The 19,677-nt window shown below is 32.8% G+C and overlaps 1 protein-coding gene across 2 annotated transcripts in view; it reads left to right on the forward strand.

The window, feature by feature from the left end:
• jag1a (jagged canonical Notch ligand 1a) overlaps positions 1-19,677 on the forward strand; it is a 52,644-nt gene that overhangs the window by 28,730 nt on the left and 4,237 nt on the right. For both annotated transcript variants that reach the window (XM_056456533.1, XM_056456534.1), the window contains exons 12-23: positions 1,460-1,633; positions 1,974-2,124; positions 7,187-7,357; positions 10,165-10,278; positions 10,358-10,471; positions 11,716-11,829; positions 13,291-13,407; positions 13,791-13,818; positions 14,601-14,686; positions 14,981-15,094; positions 15,902-16,011; positions 18,058-18,282. In XM_056456533.1, the coding sequence (XP_056312508.1) occupies positions 1,460-1,633; positions 1,974-2,124; positions 7,187-7,357; positions 10,165-10,278; positions 10,358-10,471; positions 11,716-11,829; positions 13,291-13,407; positions 13,791-13,818; positions 14,601-14,686; positions 14,981-15,094; positions 15,902-16,011; positions 18,058-18,282 (1,518 nt within the window). The remainder of the gene's footprint in view (positions 1-1,459; positions 1,634-1,973; positions 2,125-7,186; positions 7,358-10,164; positions 10,279-10,357; positions 10,472-11,715; positions 11,830-13,290; positions 13,408-13,790; positions 13,819-14,600; positions 14,687-14,980; positions 15,095-15,901; positions 16,012-18,057; positions 18,283-19,677) is intronic.

Raw genomic sequence — 19,677 nt, forward strand, 5'->3', positions numbered from 1 at the left:
AAAAATAAATCTGAATTCATTTGTAATTATAATGATTTGTAGAATTCTAAGAATTATTATATTTTGTTACATATAGAATAATATGACTTATTAATAAAGTAAATAATAAATATAAAATTTCTTATATATGATTAAGAAATAAATAATAATATTGTCAACATTAACAAAAAGTACAATAAAATACATCTAAATCAATTAATTTCTATATTTATTATGCATGATTTGTAGAATTTTAAGAAATATTATATTTTGGTACATGTAGAATTATATGACTTACATCAAGAAAATATATATCATTTATTATATATGATTAAGAAATATAATAATATTGTCAACATTAACAACATATACAATAAAATAAATGTAAATTAATTCAATTATATATTTATTATGTAATGATTTGTAGAATTGTAAGAATTGGTGAAGTTTTACGAACTAATTTCAAGAGGAGCACTTGATAGGATTGATTGCGGCTGGTCATGCATCCGCAATCAGCAATAATCCAATCAGATTGATCCAAGCCTTACAACAAAGAGCCTGATTTCTCCCTATTGCTTATTTTCTTTTTGGAAGAATTCCCTCTTTCACCACATCTCCTCCTTTTACCAGGGGAGCTCTTGAGACCCTACTGATCTAAGGGGTTCCTTACATGCTAATTGACAAGGTGGGAGCCCTGGGCTCAATTATCTCCGAGCTCAGGGTTCTCTCTCGGGACAGCATGCTAAACCTGCTAAAAGCGTCAAGCAATATCTAAGTGTGAGCTCTTGAATTATATTTTGTTACATGTAGAATTACATGATAAATAATAATATTGTCAACAGCAACAATATATATGCTAAAATACATCCTTATCAATTAATTATTAAATGTATTATGTACTTATAATGGTTTGTAGAATTCTAAAAATTATTATACTTTGGTACATGTAGAATTATATGACTTAAGAATATATATATAATTATATATAATTTATTAGTTATGATTAACAAATAAATAATAATATTGTAAAAAAATAACAAAATATATGATAAAATAAATCTAAACAAATAAAGGATTTTATTATATGTATTAATAAATAAATTTTCAATGTTTCAAAAATTTATTTAATAAATATATTAGCATTTAAATAATAATAAAAAAAATTATTAAATTATTATTATTTTATTATATTTAATTTATTTTTTTTATTTATATGATCAGTATTATTATTATTAATAATAATATTATTATTATTATTGTTATTATTATTATTATTATTATTATTATTATTATTCATGTTGACAATTATAAATGATTTTTTTATTAGTTTTTGTTTTACTTTAATCAGCATGTAATAATAATATTACAATCACTAACAATAAATATTTTTGTTATTATTATTTATTTTTTGTTTTTGGTGCACATTTTTTTGGTTCAGACAGTATGTGACTGTGTCCGTCTCTGTGTCCTGGTCTATTAGGATCTGGTGAATGGATATCGATGTGTGTGCGCAGCAGGGTTTGCAGGCGATCGCTGCGAGCGGGACGTGGACGAGTGCGCTAGTCGCCCCTGTCTGAATGGCGGACGCTGCCAGGACACACTCAATGGATTCCAGTGTTTGTGCCCGCCTGGTTTCTCTGGTGTCACCTGTCAGGTGAGCAAAGAGGCATGCTTTACAATATTTCGCATCTTAAAGAGACAGTACAACAATTCTGTCATCATTCATGTTCATTTTGCATTTCCCAAACGACGTAATTTGTGACTGAACTGCCATAGTATGATGCATCATTTAGGAAATTATTGATGTAGTTATAAGTGTTTCGCAAAAACCTTATTTAAACAACATTGAAAAACTTTGATAGAATTTCTTAATGTAATCAATAAACTAATGGTGATAAATGTTAGTTCAGTTTTATAATACATCAAACCGCTCACTGAATCAACCCAGAAGTAAGATTGTAATGGTGTTGATGTTGTGTGGGTTTGTTTTTCAGCTGGACTTGGACTACTGTGAGAGTGGGCCGTGTCAGAACGGGGCTCAGTGCTTCAGTCTGACCTCAGATTATTACTGTAAATGTCCAGAGGATTACGAAGGCAAGAACTGCTCTCAGCTTAAAGACCACTGCCTCATCACACCTTGCCAAGGTTAGTATCACTCTCAAATAATATACTGTACTGACCAAACTGCTGTGGAATTTCACTTTGTTTTTATTTTATATCATTGATTGGATTTTACTTGTTATTATTTGGACTGCAATTATTATTGTTGTTTTAATTGGTATTCAATAATGTGACAGAGTATTTATTTGAACAGTTTTATAGTAATTATATATATATATATATATATATATATATATATATATATATATATATATATATATATATATATATATATATTATATATAATTATATCTTTTTATGAAATAATTCTCATAATAATTCTCATTTTACTTGTGAAAAATTTTTTTTTACTGATATTATCTGTATAAAGTACAAAGACATATATATATATATATAAACAGTATTCATCATCAGTGTTTATATATATATATATATATATATATATATATATATATATATATATATATATATATATATATATATATATATATATACACTACTGGTTGTATTTGCACTAATGGTTATATATACACTAATGGTTATAACCATATACACTTATGGTTTTGTTTGTGTGGTTAATCTGTAATAAATAAATAATACAGTATATACGCAAAACAACTGTAATACAATTTAGTATATTTTGTTTTATATATACTGTATATATATATATTTATATATATACAGTTGAAGTCAGAATTATTAGCCCCCCTTATAATTTTTTTTTTTTTTATATTTCCCAAATAATGTTTAACAGAGCAAGGAAATTTTCACAGTATGTCTGATAAAAAAAAATTTCTGGAGAAAGTCTTACTTGTTTTATTTTGGCTAGAATAAAAGCAGTTTTTAATTTTTTATGAACCATTAAGTCAAAATTATTAGCCCCTTTAAGCTAATTTTTTCGATAGTCTACAGAACAAACCATCATTATACAATAGCTTGCCTAATTACCCTAACCTGCCTAGTTAACATAATTAACCTAGTTAAGCCTTTAAATGTCACTTTAAGCTGTATAGAAGTGTCTTGAAAAATATCCAGTCAAATATTCTGTACTGTCATCATGGCAAAGATAAAATAAATCAGTTATTAGAAATGAGTTATTAAAACTATTATGTTTAGAAATGTGCTGAAAAAAACTTCTCTCCATTTAACAGAAATTGGGGGAAAAAACAGGGGGGCTAATAATTCTGACTTTAACTGTATATGCTGAACAAACATAGTGCTTTTTTTTGCTTGTAGTATAGAATTATGTACAGTATCAATAATATTTTAACTTTTTAATTTTTTTACTTTAAAATTTCTTTTTTAATTTACTTGAAGGTTGACACTTCAACACCGGACAGTAAACTAAACCAAAACAGGGGTCTAAATACACAGTGCACGATCACACAGATTACACACAGGGATGACACAACAGGTGGAACTAATGATCATTAACACACAGCGGGGAAACAGAATAACGGGGTCACATGACAAACACATGCACATGGAACACAGCACACATGACATACAGATACACCAAACATGTGACAATATTATAATAATGATTCAATTACATACAAATAATAATGATACAAACTTAACAATTGTACTTGTAAATAAATAATTTTAATAATTAAAATAAAAAAAAAAATATTATTATTAGAATAAATGTTAATTCAAAAATGTACATTTACAATTATTTTAATTTAAATACATAATAAATTTAAAACAAACAAATTCACTTTATTAATAATAATAATGCTACTTATTATATTAATATATTTATTCATATTCATTATTATATTAATCTATTTAATAATAACATCATTAATAAAATAATTACATAATAATTATAGCATTAATAAAATAATAACAACATTATTATTATAAAAATAAATGTAAATTCAAAAATGTACATTTAAAATTTTAATAATTACAATTTTAAATAAATGTAAAATGCATCATAAATGAAAATAAATAAAAATTTAAATTTAATTAATTCATAATAATATGAATAATATTCATAATATTTTTACAAATATGATCTTTACTGGGGCGTCACGGTGGCGCCATGGGTAGCACGATTGTCTCACAGCAAGAAGGTCGCTGGTTCGAGCCTCGGCTTGGGTCAGTTGGCATTTCTGTGTGGAGTTGGCACGTTCTCCCCGTGTTGGCGTGGGTTTCCTCCGGGTGCTCCGGTTTCCCCCACAGTCCAAAGACATGCGGTACAGGCGAATTGGGTAATCTAAATTGTCCGTAGTGTATGTGTATGTGTGTAAATGTGATGGGTTGCAGCTGGAAGGGCATCCGCTGCATAAAACATTTGCTGGATAAGTTGGTGGTTCATTCCGCTGTGGCGACCCCAGATTAATAAAGGGAGTAAGCTGAAAAGAAAATGAATGAATGATCTTTACTTCTGCAACCTTGCTTGTTGTTGTTGTGTGTGTGTTCTTCATACAAGTTGTTATTGCTCAACAAGAGCTGGTTGTGTTATTTTCAATGAAGGAAATCCTCAATAAATCCATGCTAGTCCCAGAGCGAGTCGCGATGTCTCTGTAGGCTTTATTGAGTGCTAATCGTCGCTCTCAGACTCCTGATCTCAGCGAGCCTCATGTAAGATTATCTGCTCAGCCGCATACTGGGCTTTTAATGGCCACTGCAAATAGACGGCGGCTCTTTTTTAGTAAGTCTATCCCGTCTCAAGGCCTCGTCGCCGCGTCTGATGCTGTGCCATTGTGTACAGGGTATCGCTAGCGATTGCTAACTCTTGTATATTGGTCCCCTGAGCTGTTTCTCCATGGTAACAGCTAAGATAGCCTTACAGCAGGCGTATGCTAACCTGAAGTGAGATTAGCAAGAGGGAAAACCCCACCATAGCTTTGATTGTTTTTAGCATCAGAGCTGGCGGTGAGGAGACAGGGATCCCACAATGATGGAAAATAAGTCACATATTTTATTTTTGTTACTTTTTAATTTTATTTTATAGGAAGACTTTAATAATAATAATAATAATAATAATAATAATAATAATAATAACAATAATAATAATAATAACAATAATAATAGCATTAATAATAATAATAATAACAATATTAATAATAATAATAATAATAATAATAATAATAATAATAATAATAACAATAATAATAATAATAATAATAATAATAATAATAATAGTGATATATTATTGTTTATTATTATTATTATTATTATTTTTATTTTTATTTTTATTATTATTATTAAAATGACAACAATAATTACTAATAATTACTGATTTATAATATATACTATTATTACTTGTAATATTATTTAGCTGTAAAAGACAATTTTAGAAAAAAAAATATAATGGTTAAATAATAGCATTGATAAAAATATTATTATTATTATAATCATTATTACACTGTAATGACAAAATTAAATAATATAAATAATTTGTAATTTGTTGTTGTTTGTAAAACATAAAGTATATATTAGTTTGATATAAACCCGTATTAGTAATTTAAATTTAATATTATTATTTTCATCATTATCACTATTATTATTATTATTATTATTATTATTATTATTATTATTATTATTGCAGTTATTATTATGCTGTAAAGCAACGAAGAAAATATAAAAATAAATACTATTAAATATTTTAATAAATATTATAACATTTTATTTGTATTATTATTATTGTTATTGCAAATATTCTTATTATGCTTTAAAACACATAAGAAAATATTATATTAATTATTATTAAATATTTGAATAAATATTCATATTCCTATTATTGCAATTATTATTATTATTATTATTATTATTATTATTATTATTATTATTATTATTATTATTATTATGATGCTGTAAAACACTGAAGAAAATCGAATATTAATTTTATGAAATATTATAATGAATATTATTATGATTATCCTTGTAATAATAATTTTTTTTCAATTATTATGCTGTAAAACAATTAATAAAATCTTATATTAATTATTATTAAATATTATAATAAATATTATGATTATTCTTATAATAATTATTATTATTGCAATTATATTATGGTGTAAAACAATTAAGAAAATATAATATTAATTATTATTAAATTTCCGATAATTATTTATGTTATTATTATTATTATTATTGCAAATATTATTATGCTTTAAAACACAATATTAATTATTATTGAATATTTTAATAAATATTATTATTATTTTTATAATAATTATAATTTTTTTCAATCATTATTAATATGCTGTAAAACAATCAAGAAAATATATTAATAAATATATATTTTAATGTAAATGTAAATTAATGTAAAATACATATATATTATACTTAGTCCTTTTATTAATCCGGGGTCGCCAAAGCGGAATGAACCGCCAATATATCTATCACATGTTTTACGCAGCGGATGCCCTTCCAGCTGCAACCCATCTCTGGAAATATCTATACACACTCATTCATACTCATACACTACGGACAATTTAGCCCACCCAATTCACCTGTACCGCATGTCTTTGGACTTGTGGGGGAAACCAGAGCACCCGGAGGAAACCCCCGCGAATGCAGGGAGAACATGCAAACTCCACACAGAAACACCAACTGACCCAGCCAAGGCTCGAACCAGTGACCTTCATGCTGTGAGGCGACAGCACTACCTACTGCGCCACCGTGTCGCCTATTATTATTATAATTGCAAATATTATTATTATGCTGTAAACACTTAAGAAATTATTATATTAATTATTAAATATTATAATAAATTTATCAATATTTTTATTTAACAAGTAAGAAAATATTATATTAGGTATTATTAAATACTTTTGTAAATATTAATAATTGCTAATTAATCATTTCCAACCAGTTTCTACAAAAATTGTTTATTATTATGAAAACTATAGACAAGCTAAAATTAACCTCAAGCTAAAATTCAAGCTAAAATTAACCTCTGGTTTGGTTTCTAGATGGTTTAGAAGTCCTTGTTGGTCAAACTTAATTCAATTGAAACCACATAGATCATCAGAAACCATCTCAACTTGACATGTTATTTAAGAAGACACACAATTTAAGCAGTTATCCATCTTGTAAACCCCTTTATTCTCTTTGTTGTGTCCTGCAGTGATTGACAGCTGTACGGTGGCAGTGGTGTCGAACAGCACCCCAGGCGGTCTGAGGCTGATCTCCTCCAGTGTGTGCGGTCCACACGGCCGCTGCCGCAGCCACAGCCACGCCGGAGGACACTTCAGCTGCGACTGTCAGGACGGCTTCACTGGGACCTACTGTCATGAGAGTAAGTGTATATGAGTTCACATCCATTTACAGGTGTTTATTAAAAGAGTTCAACATATCCAAATCATAAATCCATTCATTCGTTTTTCTTCGGCTTAGTCCCTTATTTATCAGGGGTCACCACAGCGGAATGAACCGCCAACTTATCCAGTATATGTTTCACAGCAGATGCCCTTCCAGTCGCAACACAGTAATGGGAAACACCCATACACTCTCACATTCACACACACACTCATACATTAATATTCCTTCGGCTTAGTCCCTTTAATCATCAGCGGTGTCTACAGTGGAATGAACCGCCAACTTATCCAGCATATGTTTTACACAGCGGATGCCCTTCCAGCTGCAACTCAGTTCTGGGAATCATCCATACAAATTCATTCACACTCATACACTACGGCCAATTTAGTTTAATCAATTCATCCATAGCGCATGTCCTTGGACTGATGGAAACTGGAGCACCCGGAGGAAACCCACGCCAACACGAGGAGAACATGCAAACTCCACACAGAAATGTTAACTTGCCCTGCTGGGGCTTGAACAAGCAGCCTTCTTGCTGTGAGGCAACAGTGCTAACCACTGAGCCATTGTGCCGCCTCAAATCATAAATCTAAGTTTAAAAAACAAGGGGTGGATAAACACTGGTTTACAAATCTTTATGAATCTTTTGTTTCGAATCAGAGGTTTCAGAGTGCGTGTCAAATTGGCTAAGTCATGAAATTTCAGGCTTCATTACATCATTACTGTTAGGAAATGTTTAAAAAACAATTGAATGTCCATTGGCTTTTTGGTCAAGTGTTATTTTAGTGTTATTTACATTTTACCATTTGACATGTTCGCATAAACCCCTCCTCCTTATTTGCATAGACATTTCACTTTGGGCTTATGGATGTACATGAACTAATACATATAATGATCTAATATGCATGCATACTTTCGTATATAAATAAAAGATATTTGTCTAGCAAACAGTCATTGCTCAAATAGATTCGAAGTGTTCATTGTAAGAATTAAAATAGAGGGTTTTTAGAGTGTTACTTTAGTGTCATTTAAATGTATTACTCATTCATTCACTCATTCATTCATTCACTCATTCATTCAATCATTCATTCATTCATTCATTCATTTTCCTTTGGCTTAGTCTCTGATTAATCAAGGGTCTCCACAGCAGAATGAACCACCAGCTACTCTGACATGTTTTACACAGTGGATTTACGTTGTAATAAAATTTTTATCACTAGTTTTATTATTGAGTAGCAAAATGTTTGTAGGAAAGTGTTTGGTGCATATGGAGAGTAAAGAGTAGTAAACGAGGCTTCGTCATGTCATTACTGTTGTGCAACATTTTGACAATTCAGTGTTTTGTCACTGGGAGGCGATGTGTGTAAAACCATAAATTTCACATGAATCATGCGGATTCATTCAGATTGCACCCCACCCCCCCACCCCAGTGGCGAATCACTGAACAGGTTTAATAGTACTTACCTTATTTTTATCATTGTACCACATGCAATAGGCACAGGCTCCTTCTGGAAATGTAGCCCAATATACTTTTCTGGAGAACGTGAATTATGTAGCCAGAAGTTCGTAAGGCTGCATTTCGTCTTTAAAACAAAAGCTACAGGGCGGTATGACGCCTTTCCTTTTTGCGCTGACAGCTGACTGCTTACCCTCATATCGACGGCTTTCCCGCTGTTACCAGTTTATCCAGTTAGCTCGCCATGTACAGTTAAAGTCAGAATTATTAGCCCCCCTTAAAATGTTTTTTTTTTTTTTTAAGTATTTCCCAAATGATGCTTAACAGAGCAAGGAAATTTTCACAGTATGTCTGATAATATTTTTTCTTCTGGAGAAAGTCTTATTTGTTTTATTTCGGCTAGAATAAAAGCAGTTCTTAATTTTTTAAAAACTATTTTAAGGTCAAAATTATTAGTTCTTTTAAGCTAATTTTTTTCTTGATAGTCTACAGAACAAACCATCGTTATAAAGTAACTTGCCTAATTACCCTAACCTGCCTAGTTAACCTAATTAACCTAGTTAAGCCTTTAAATGTCACTTTAAGCTGTATAGAAGTGTCTTAAAAATATCTAGTCAAATATCATTTACTGTCATCATGGCAAAGATAAAATAAATCAGTTATTAAAAATGAGTTATTAAAACTATTATGATTAGAAATGTGTTGAAGAAATCTCTCTGTTAAACAGAAATTGGGGAAAAAAATAAACAGGGGGGCTAATAATTAAGGGGGCTAATAATTCTGACTTCAACTGTACATTGGCGGACTTCAGACGCAGAGAGGAGTTGAGTATGACGACGGGGTTCGAGTCTGGTGAAAAACAGTTTCAGAAAGTGGTAAAAATCAGGCGAGGGCTTTTTTTTCTGGATTGCTTTTTAAAACTGTCTGGTGGATTTATACAAGAAGAGCAGGCATGAAAGGCACTCGAGAGAGAAATTTCAGATCTCAAAAAGCATACGCAACAGCTTCTGATAGATTCGTGAAAACAAAAACTGCAAAGAAATATACCTCCTGGGATGTATATGGCGCTCTCCAGAAATGTATATATCGGTGCGTTTTCAAAATGAGCCTGGGTTGACCACATGTCAAGGTTCAGCTTAGCATGCTAACCTGAAGACTATTTGTTCTCACATGTCATGTGACCCCAGTTTAATCACAGCCTTTTACTGTTTCGAAATCGTATTATCATAGCTTAAAAATGAATCGTTCAACCATAGTGTATTCTTTAGCAGATTAAGCACATTATATTACTTGCTGAGTTTCTCCATCACGTCTGTCACTCCTCTCTACAGACATCAATGACTGTGAAAGTAGTCCTTGTCTCAGCGGCGGCACGTGCATTGACAAAATCAATGCATATCAGTGTATCTGTGCTGACGGATGGGAAGGACCCAACTGTGAGACCAGTGAGTGCATTACACCCTTAAACCACTGTTATTTCTGTAATTATATTTAGAGCTAAAACACACTTTGTTTCTGGAACAGACATTGACGACTGCCGCACGAACCCGTGTCGAGATCGAGGAGTGTGTCGTGATCTGGTCAATGACTTTTACTGCGAGTGTGAAAACGGCTGGAAAGGAAAGACCTGTCACTCACGTAAGCCCCGCCTCCTCATTTGCATACATTTACTATAGTGTTCGATTATCTAGCTCATAGAATTATATATAAAAAGAGGAGGTTAGTCAATCAAACTGCCCTTGATGTCAAGTAGATTCAAAGTGTTTAATGTCATTTTTATTTTTGTTGGCTGTTATTTTAGGTTTTTTTTTACATTTAATTGACACTTTTATCTAAAAAACTTACAAATGAGGATAAAATAAACTCTTCAGATAATCAGAACAGCAATGTATAGATGCCACGACGATGTTTGATTTTTGATTATTATTATTGAGTCCTTGTAACAAAATGTTTGTAAGAAAGTGTCTGGTGCATATGGAGAGGAAAGAGTGCATCTCTGATCATGTACCAGCTGTATGAGTGACAGTGCAAGTGAATCACAAATCTGAATCAGCTCATTTAAATAGACAATTTGAACTGATTCATTGACCTGATTCACATTTCCAGGCTTTAATTCCATTTTTGCTGCTGAAGCCTAGCTTAGGGACTAGTCTAATGAATATTTATGATGTTGTTTAATGTTTTAATACTGATTGGATGAGCTAAATTCAAAGCTAAGGCAAAAGAACTGAAATTCACGCTCGAAAAACAACTAAACTCCATGTTTTGACCTGTTTGGGACGCAACCTGCTCTTTATTTACTCATCATTCCACTCTTCTTGATGTGCAAATAATATAAATTCACTATGCTATAAAGCGCCATGCAACCCAGCCCTGACGTAAAACAAGAAACTCATTCATTGGACGGCCGAATCGAGCTGTGTGGCAACTAAATATGTGGCAAATCCAGGAGCAGATGGCCTGTTTGCTGCTGGAGTCTCATTCGTGTTTGATCAGCTGTGTGCATCTGACATCTCCCTCCAGAGATCCTCACTCATGCACCAAACACACCAAATGAAGTTTACAGCAGAAAACGACAACGCAGCATGATAAAACGCATCCCACAATGCAACTCACCTCAGGCTGAGAGAAAGCTGCTGGTCTTTGGATTGGAGGAGATCGGCAACTGAGAAGCGGCTACTTCCAAGGAAGTTGCTCTAAAGAGGAAAAAACACAACAGTCTGGTTATAACATGAATGGAGACGTCATGAATATTTGTGCAGTGATGAACACATCTTGAGAGTTTCCTGCGTGTCCTTTTCATAGAGACTGAAACTATATCAGATGCATTGTAAATTCCTCTGAATAAAGTCTCATGACGGCTGATTTCTTCTTATTTTCAGGCGAGAGTCAATGCGATGAAGACACATGCAACAACGGAGGCACATGTTCAGATGAAGGCGACTCTTTCAAGTGCTTGTGTTCACCTGGATGGGAAGGAGCAACGTGTAATATAGGTGAGCAGATCTAATTAAATGAGGTGACCATTTCAGTGCACTAACATCTGAGTCAAATATTATTAAAGGGGATTTTAATATATTGGTATTTTAATATATTCCTTGCATTTATAATGTTAATCACCCTTTTCTTGACTCTACTGAATTAAAAAGTTCAGATTTTAAGCAATGACTAGTGTTTTGATTGGCTGACGTCATCGCATAGGAAAAAGCATCACCTTTTAATATGACACGATGCTTGCATACAGTGTAGGTAAATCACTGAGTGACTGATTGTTGCTGGGAGGGGCTTATGTTGTGGGGGCGGAGTATATGCAAATATATGCACTCCTGTGATGTCACATTTGAACTTTATTGCAAATGAGCTATTTTTACAGCTTGATTACATAAATTATGTTTATGATAAAGCATAGTTCCAGCCAAAAATGAAAATATACTCACTGTCTAATCTGCCTTAAGAGGTTCCAAACTGTTTTTATTCTGTTGAACACTATAGAAGATATTTTGAACAATGTCGGAAACCTGTAACCATTGACTTCCATAGTAGGAAAAACAAACACTATGCAAGTCAGTGGTTACAGGTTTCCAACATTCTTCAAAATATCTTCTTTCGTGTTCAACAGAAGCTAGAAATAAGCTATTTTTAAAACTTGATTAAATAAATTATGTTTATAATAAGGGATAGTCCCCCCCCCCAAAAAAAAATGATGATCTGCTCACTCTTTACTCTTCTTAAGTGGTTCCAAACGTTTTTCTATTCTGTTCAACAATATAGAAGATTTTTTGAATAATGTCGGAAATCTGTAACCATTGACTTTCATAGTAGGAAAAACACTATAGAAGTCAATGGTTACAGGTTTCCGACATTCTTCAAATTATCTTCTGTTGTGTTCAACCTAGGAAAGAAACTCATAAAGGTTTAAAACCACTTAAAGGTCCCTTGAAGTTCTTTGGAATGTGCATCTTTTATTCAAAAATTACACAATCTCTACTGAAACATGAAGAGAGGGCGGGACATAAAGTAGCTCCTCCCCTTTATGAAAACCAGCCAATAGCATTTTACTTTTATCATAGCTCTGCCAGTGAGAGTGGTTGAGCTCAAGCACATCAAATGAAAAGCAAATGAGAAGAAGGGGCGGGGCATGTCAGATACTAGAGAGCATTTGATTGGTCGTAAGATTTTAAGTATGAGGTGACGTCAAAAAAATCGTTGATCCATTTAGGTGGAGATGACAAACTGGAAACTTTATCCTTAAGACTAACTTACTAATACTAACATCTAAAAATTTTAGTTTAACAGGCATAATAAATAGTGAGTAGATTTTCATTTTGGGTGAACTATTTCTTTAAAATCTTGCAGACAGTTTTAATGAAACAAAGACTTTTAATATGTCAAAAGATCAAGGCAGATTGATTTCACATGTCATGACCCCTTTTAATTAGTTACCGTTTGGTTTCTAGCCAAGAACAGCAGCTGCCTGCCAAACCCGTGTGAGAACGGAGCCACGTGTGTGGTGACAGGCGACGGCTTCACCTGCGTCTGCAAAGAAGGCTGGGAAGGGCCCACCTGCAGCCAGAGTACGGCAACACTTCCTGTTCCACTTCCTTACTACTTCCTGTCTTGACTCCTCCTGTCTACCTCCTGTTTCCAACTCTCACCTACTGCTGCTTGCTTAAGGTTCTCTTCCAAACTACATACTAACTGGACAGTTCCTTACAGCAGAAAAACTAAACATTACCATCCTTTCAATCAGGTTTCCCAGTAGTTTCAAGCTCAGTTATTGTTAGCAAATGTAACTTTAATGGATGATTGTTTTGAGGGGTAACTATGTTTTTGGTTGAAGTTTGCAATTTGCATTATATATTGTTGTGAAGCATGCTGAGTTCACTCCAAATTATTAGAGGATATTTAGAGTTTCATATTATGTTTAATAACAAAATGTGTGGTGTTTTCTTTACAGATTCCAATGATTGCAACCCACAACCATGGTAAGATTCATTTTAAGTCAAATTTAATTTAATTTAATTTAATTTAATTTAATTTAATTTAATTTAATTTAATTTAATTTAATTTAATTTAATTTAATTTAATTTAATTTAAATTTATTTTACTTTATTTTATTTTTTATTTTATTTTTTATTTTATTTATTTATTTATTAATTAATTTAATTTAATTTAATTTAATTTAATTTAATTTAATTTAATTTTAATTTATTTTAACTTAAATTTATTTTATTTTAATTTATTTTAATTTAATTTTACTTTATTTTATTTTTATTTATTTTATTTTCATTTTATTTATTTTCATTTTACTTTATTTTAAATTTATTTTATTTTCATTTAATTAAATTTATTTTATAATTTATTTTTATTTTTTACATTTGTTTATTTTTTATTTAAATTTATTTTTAATTTATTTTATTTTTTGTAAGCAATTAATTGTATTTTATTAATGACATTTAATATTATTTTATACCAGTAGATAGTGATAAACTGCAGTATTTATCTTCATGATTATAATACATTTTAGCTGAAATTACTAGGTTTTGCCTGAAATTACTACAAATTTTCCATTTTTAATGAGGAGGTTTGCCTACATACATCATCAATTAAATTTATAAATTAAATTTATATTGGAACTTATTGATTGAACAGTTTAATTTACATTTTTGGTAACAAAATGAAAACCAGAAAGAAATTCTGCCACATTTGCAAACAAATTTAGCAAATTTCCCATCATTTCATCATGGTATATGTGGTCTCTGTGCAGTTATAACAGTGGGACGTGTGTGGACGGGGATAACTGGTACCGCTGTGAGTGCGCCAGTGGCTTTGCAGGACCAGACTGCCGCATCAGTGAGTGATTAATAGATTATTCAGCATTTATCAGTACAATTTTATTATAAACTATTTTGAGGGATGTAAACAAAATTTACATTTTTAATTTCTATTGTTTCCGAGAATCCAAAAAGAGCCACAGGTTGATAAGTAATGTTATAATAGCTGTTTTAACATTGAGTTATGATTGAATTGCCTCTTGTTGCAGTTATGAAATAGTTTGATAACAAGCAGGAAATGTTCATTGGCCAACATTGAAATGGTCTATAAAGAGTGATTGCACATTAAAATGGTTCTCTTCTCTCTCTACAGACATCAATGAGTGCCAGTCGTCTCCCTGTGCGTTCGGCTCTACCTGTGTGGATGAAATTAATGGCTACCGCTGCTTGTGTCCACCAGGCAGAACTGGACTCAGATGTCAGGAAGGTACAGATCGCATTATTTATGCTTGCACTTTAATCAACATTAAAGGGATAGTTCACCCAAAAATTTACATTTAGTCACTATTTATTCACCTATATGACTTTCCTTATTCTGTTGAACACAAAAGAAATAATGTTGAAGCTCAAAACCATTGACTTCCATAGTATGAAAAACAAACACTGTAGAAGTCAATGGTTACAGATTACAGCATTCTTCAAAACTTCTTCTTTTGTGTTCAAAAGAAACTCATAAGGTTTGAACCAAGTAAAAGGTTTAATAGAAGTAAGAAATGCAAAGAGGTTTGGGACAATTAAAGGGTGAGTAAATTATGACAAAATTCATTCATTCCACCATTTTTGGGTGAGTTATCCCTTTAATAATATTTATCAGGGTGGCTCAGTGGTTAGCACACTGTGACCTCACAGCAAAAAGGTTGCTGATTCAAGTCCCGGCTGGGCCAGTTGGCATTTCTGTGTGGAGTTTGTTCTCCCAGTCTTGGCGTGGGTTTCCTCCGGGTGCTCCGGTTTCCCCCACAGTCCAAACACGTGTGCTATAGGTGAATTGGGTAAGAACTGGCCGTGGTGTATGAGTATCTGTGAATGCACGAGTGTATGGGTGTTTCACAGTACTGGGTTGCGGCTGTAAAGGCGTCCTCTGCGTAAAACATGTACCGGAATAGTTGGCGGTTCATTCCGCTGTGTTGACCCCTGATAAATAAGGGACTAAGCCGAAGGAAAATGAATGAAATAGTACTTATCAAGCTTTTTTATTGCTCATTAAGATTTTTAAAATGCAATGTGTTTCTTATAGTCACAGGACGTCCATGTGTGATTGGCGGTCGGATTGCTGTTGATGGAGCAAAGTGGGCTGAAGATTGCAATACTTGCTACTGTCACAAAGGCATTGTCACTTGTACTAAGGTAAGTGTTGTTTAATCATGGATGGAAATGAGGAACCAAAATTCCCTTGATCTTTTGGCATATACACTTATCCAACTGCTCGTTAACGCAAATGTCTAATCAGCCAATCACATGGCAACTCAATGCATTTAGGCATGTAGACATGGTGGAGACAATCTGCTGCAGTTCAAACCGAGCATCAGAATGGGGAAGAAAGATGATTTAAGTGACTTTGAACGTGGCATGATTGTTGGAGCCAGACGGGCTGGGCTGAGTGTTGTAACTGCTGATCTAGAGTTTACAGAGAATGGTCTGAAAAAGAGAAAATATCCAGTAAGCGGAAGTTCTGTGGGCGCAAATGCCTTGTTGATGCCAGAGGTCACAGGAGAATGGCCACACTGGTTCCATCAGATAGAAAGACAACAGTAACTCAAATAAGCACTCGTTACAACTGAGGTATGCAGAAGAGCATCTCTGAACACACAACACGTCCAACCTTGAGGCAGATGGGCTACAGCAGCAGAAGACCACACCGGGCGCCACTCCTGTCAGCTAAGAACAGGAAACTGAGGCTACAATTCACACAGGCTCACCAAAATTAGACAATAGAAGATTGGAAAAATGTTGCCTGGTCTAATGAGTCTTGATTTATTTTTTTTTTCATGTTTTTTATTGAAAGAAGAGGTCAAACCGTACATACAAAGATTTGACTTTTTCTTTTTATTTTGTTACATTTTTCCCCATGAACCTCCCCCTTTCCCTTCAAAATAAATTTATTTAAAAAATAATAAATAAAAATTTAAATTAAATTAATTAAAAAATGTAATTAATTAAATATTTACATAGTCACAGAGTTTTGATAGTACAGTGAGGAAGAATTTAACATCAATGTTTGCCTATTGAGTTTGCTTGAATTATCCTTTTAAGCATAGACCCTTTAATTGCCCTATTAGTTTTAGTTTGGGGGAGTGTTACGTCTTTTTCAAAGTATGAGATCATTGGATTCCACACTGTATAAAAACATTTAGTGGATCCTCTAAGAGAGTATTTAATTTTCTCCAATCTTAAAAACAGCATCATATCACTAATCCAGAGTGAAACTAAAGGTGGTTTACTTGATTTCCAACCAATCAATATTCTTCTCCGAGCCAGAAGACACGCGAAGGCATAAGCGTCTTGATAATGAGTCTTGATTTCTACAGCGACGTTCGGACTGTAAGGTCAGAATTTGGCAGGCTGGCGGTGGTGGTGTAATGGTGTGGGGGATATTTTCTTGGCACACTTTGGGCCCATTAGTACCTATTGAGCATCGTGTCAACGCCACAGCCTACCTGAGTATTGTTGCTGACCATGTCCATCCCTTTATGACCACAGTGTACCCATCTTCTGATTGCTATTTCCAGCAGGATAACACGCCATGTCATAAATTGTGAATCATCTCAGACTGGTTTCTTGAACATGACAATGAGTTCACTGTACTCAAATGGCCTCCACATTCACCAGTTCTCAATCCAATAGAGCACCTTTGGGATGTGGTGGAACAGGAGATTCGCATCATGGATGTGCAGCCGACAAATCTACAGCAACTGCGTGATGCTGTCATGTCAATATAGACCAAAATCTCTGAGGAATATTTTCAATACCTTCTTGAATCTATGCCATGAAGGATAAAGACAGTTCTGAAGGCAAAAGGGACAGCTTATGTTGAATGCACTCTGCAAAAACGACAGGTTTTAGAATGTTCTACTCTATGATGTAATAGAGCAAATAAGCCCCGCCTCCACAGAAAAGTGACAACTACTTTTGTTTCACTGCCTGTTTAGCTCTTATATGCAAGTCTGCTAGTCACCCAAAGCAGTAGGTGTTTTCATTCTACTGTCCACCTATTCACATTTGAGTCTGTTTTTAATCATTTTTATTCCTTGTTGTTTTTATTTCCTTCTACTTGTATTTTATGTTTCTTTTATTCTTGTTTATGTAAAGCACTTTGAATTACTATTGTGTATGAAATATGCTACATAAATAAACTTGCCTTCAATTCACACACATTCTTCCTCTCTCTGGCAGCTGTTTTGTGGCCCTAAAGCGTGCCGTATGCTTGGCTCGGGTCGAGGGGACTGTCCTCAGGGTCAGCTGTGTGTGCCAGTCCGCGATGAACAGTGTTTCGTCAAGCCGTGTTCCTCTCAGGGCGAGTGCTGGTCTGCTCACCGGCCGGCCGTACGCACACACTGCCAACCTGACAGCCACTGCGCAAACGTCACCTTCACCTTCAACAAGGACACCATGCCACAGGTGAGGACTTTAAGAGGGGAGTTCACACTTAAAATGATAATATACAGATAATTTACTCACCCTGAAGACATTTAATATGTAGGAGACATTCTTTCTTAGATTAACCTGTAGTTGTTTATAATTCACGAAATGCAAGTCTATTTTTGAGGGGTGAACTATTACTTTAAATATAGGGATGGATGGTGATGCTCAGTCGCCATGAAATCCAAATTTGCTCTTCTTATTTTTATACAGTATGTACACTTAAAGTCAGAATTATTAGCCCTCCCAAATTATTATTTTTTCCCCCAATTTCTGTTTGACAGAGAGATTTTTTTCAACACATTTCTAAACATAAGTTTAATAAACTAATTTATTTTCTTTTTTTTATTAGATTTTTATTAGTTTTTTTTTCTTGATATAACATACAAAACCATACAAATATATAAAATGTATACAGGTTCTTCACAATTTGGAAATTTGTTCATCAATTTAGAAAATAAATAAATAATTCAACAACCAGTAACAAAAGTATAAAAATACTAAAAATAATAGTACAGAGCATAACAGGATAGATACCTTCATATTTCAAGTGATGAAATAAAAATCTCCCACATATCTATTTCCTTGTAATCACAATTCATTTTGGCCAACATTTTCTCATATAATACATTCTCAATCATGGATTCCATCCATAATTTAAGTGTAGGGCACTGAATATCCTTCCAAAACCTCAGTATTATACGTGCTGCTGTCGTAATGCCCAAAATTATAAGGGTGGACTCATCATTTGTAACATGTAGAACCTCAGTTTTGTCACCTAAAAGGCATATCCTAGGTGAGAGAGGGATATTAAATCCAAAACATCTACCTAATTGTCTTAACACAGATTCCCAAAAGGGTTGAATCTTTGTACATTGCCATAATGCATGAAAGTATGTACCAATCCCCTATTTACATTTCCAGCATTTATTATCATCTAAGCATCCCATTCTAAAAAGTCACACTGGAGTGTAATAATACCTATGAAGTATCTTATACTGTATACATTTACCTCTTACTTCTTTTATATATTTTCCACTATGAGAAAGAATTCTATCCCAGGTATCTTTATCTATATCACTGCTAATATCTTTTTGCCAAATCAGTCTTAAATTTTCAGTTTTTATCATTAATCTTTGAACTAAATTTATAAAGCGTAGATACTTTTTGAAGCTGTTTTGAGAATTTGAAAAATGTTTCAAACATTTTCCTATTCTGTATTTTGGGGACCTTTTTTTCAAAACAGTGTCTGATTTGTAAGTATTTCCAGAAATGATCTTAGAACTAATTTCTTATTACTGATTTCTTTTATCTTTGCCATGATGACAGTACATAATATTTTATTAGATATTGTAGCTTAAAGAGGGCTAATAA

This window comes from Danio aesculapii, chromosome 1 (genome assembly GCF_903798145.1).
Source record: "Danio aesculapii chromosome 1, fDanAes4.1, whole genome shotgun sequence".
Classification (NCBI taxonomy): Eukaryota; Metazoa; Chordata; class Actinopteri; order Cypriniformes; family Danionidae; genus Danio; species Danio aesculapii.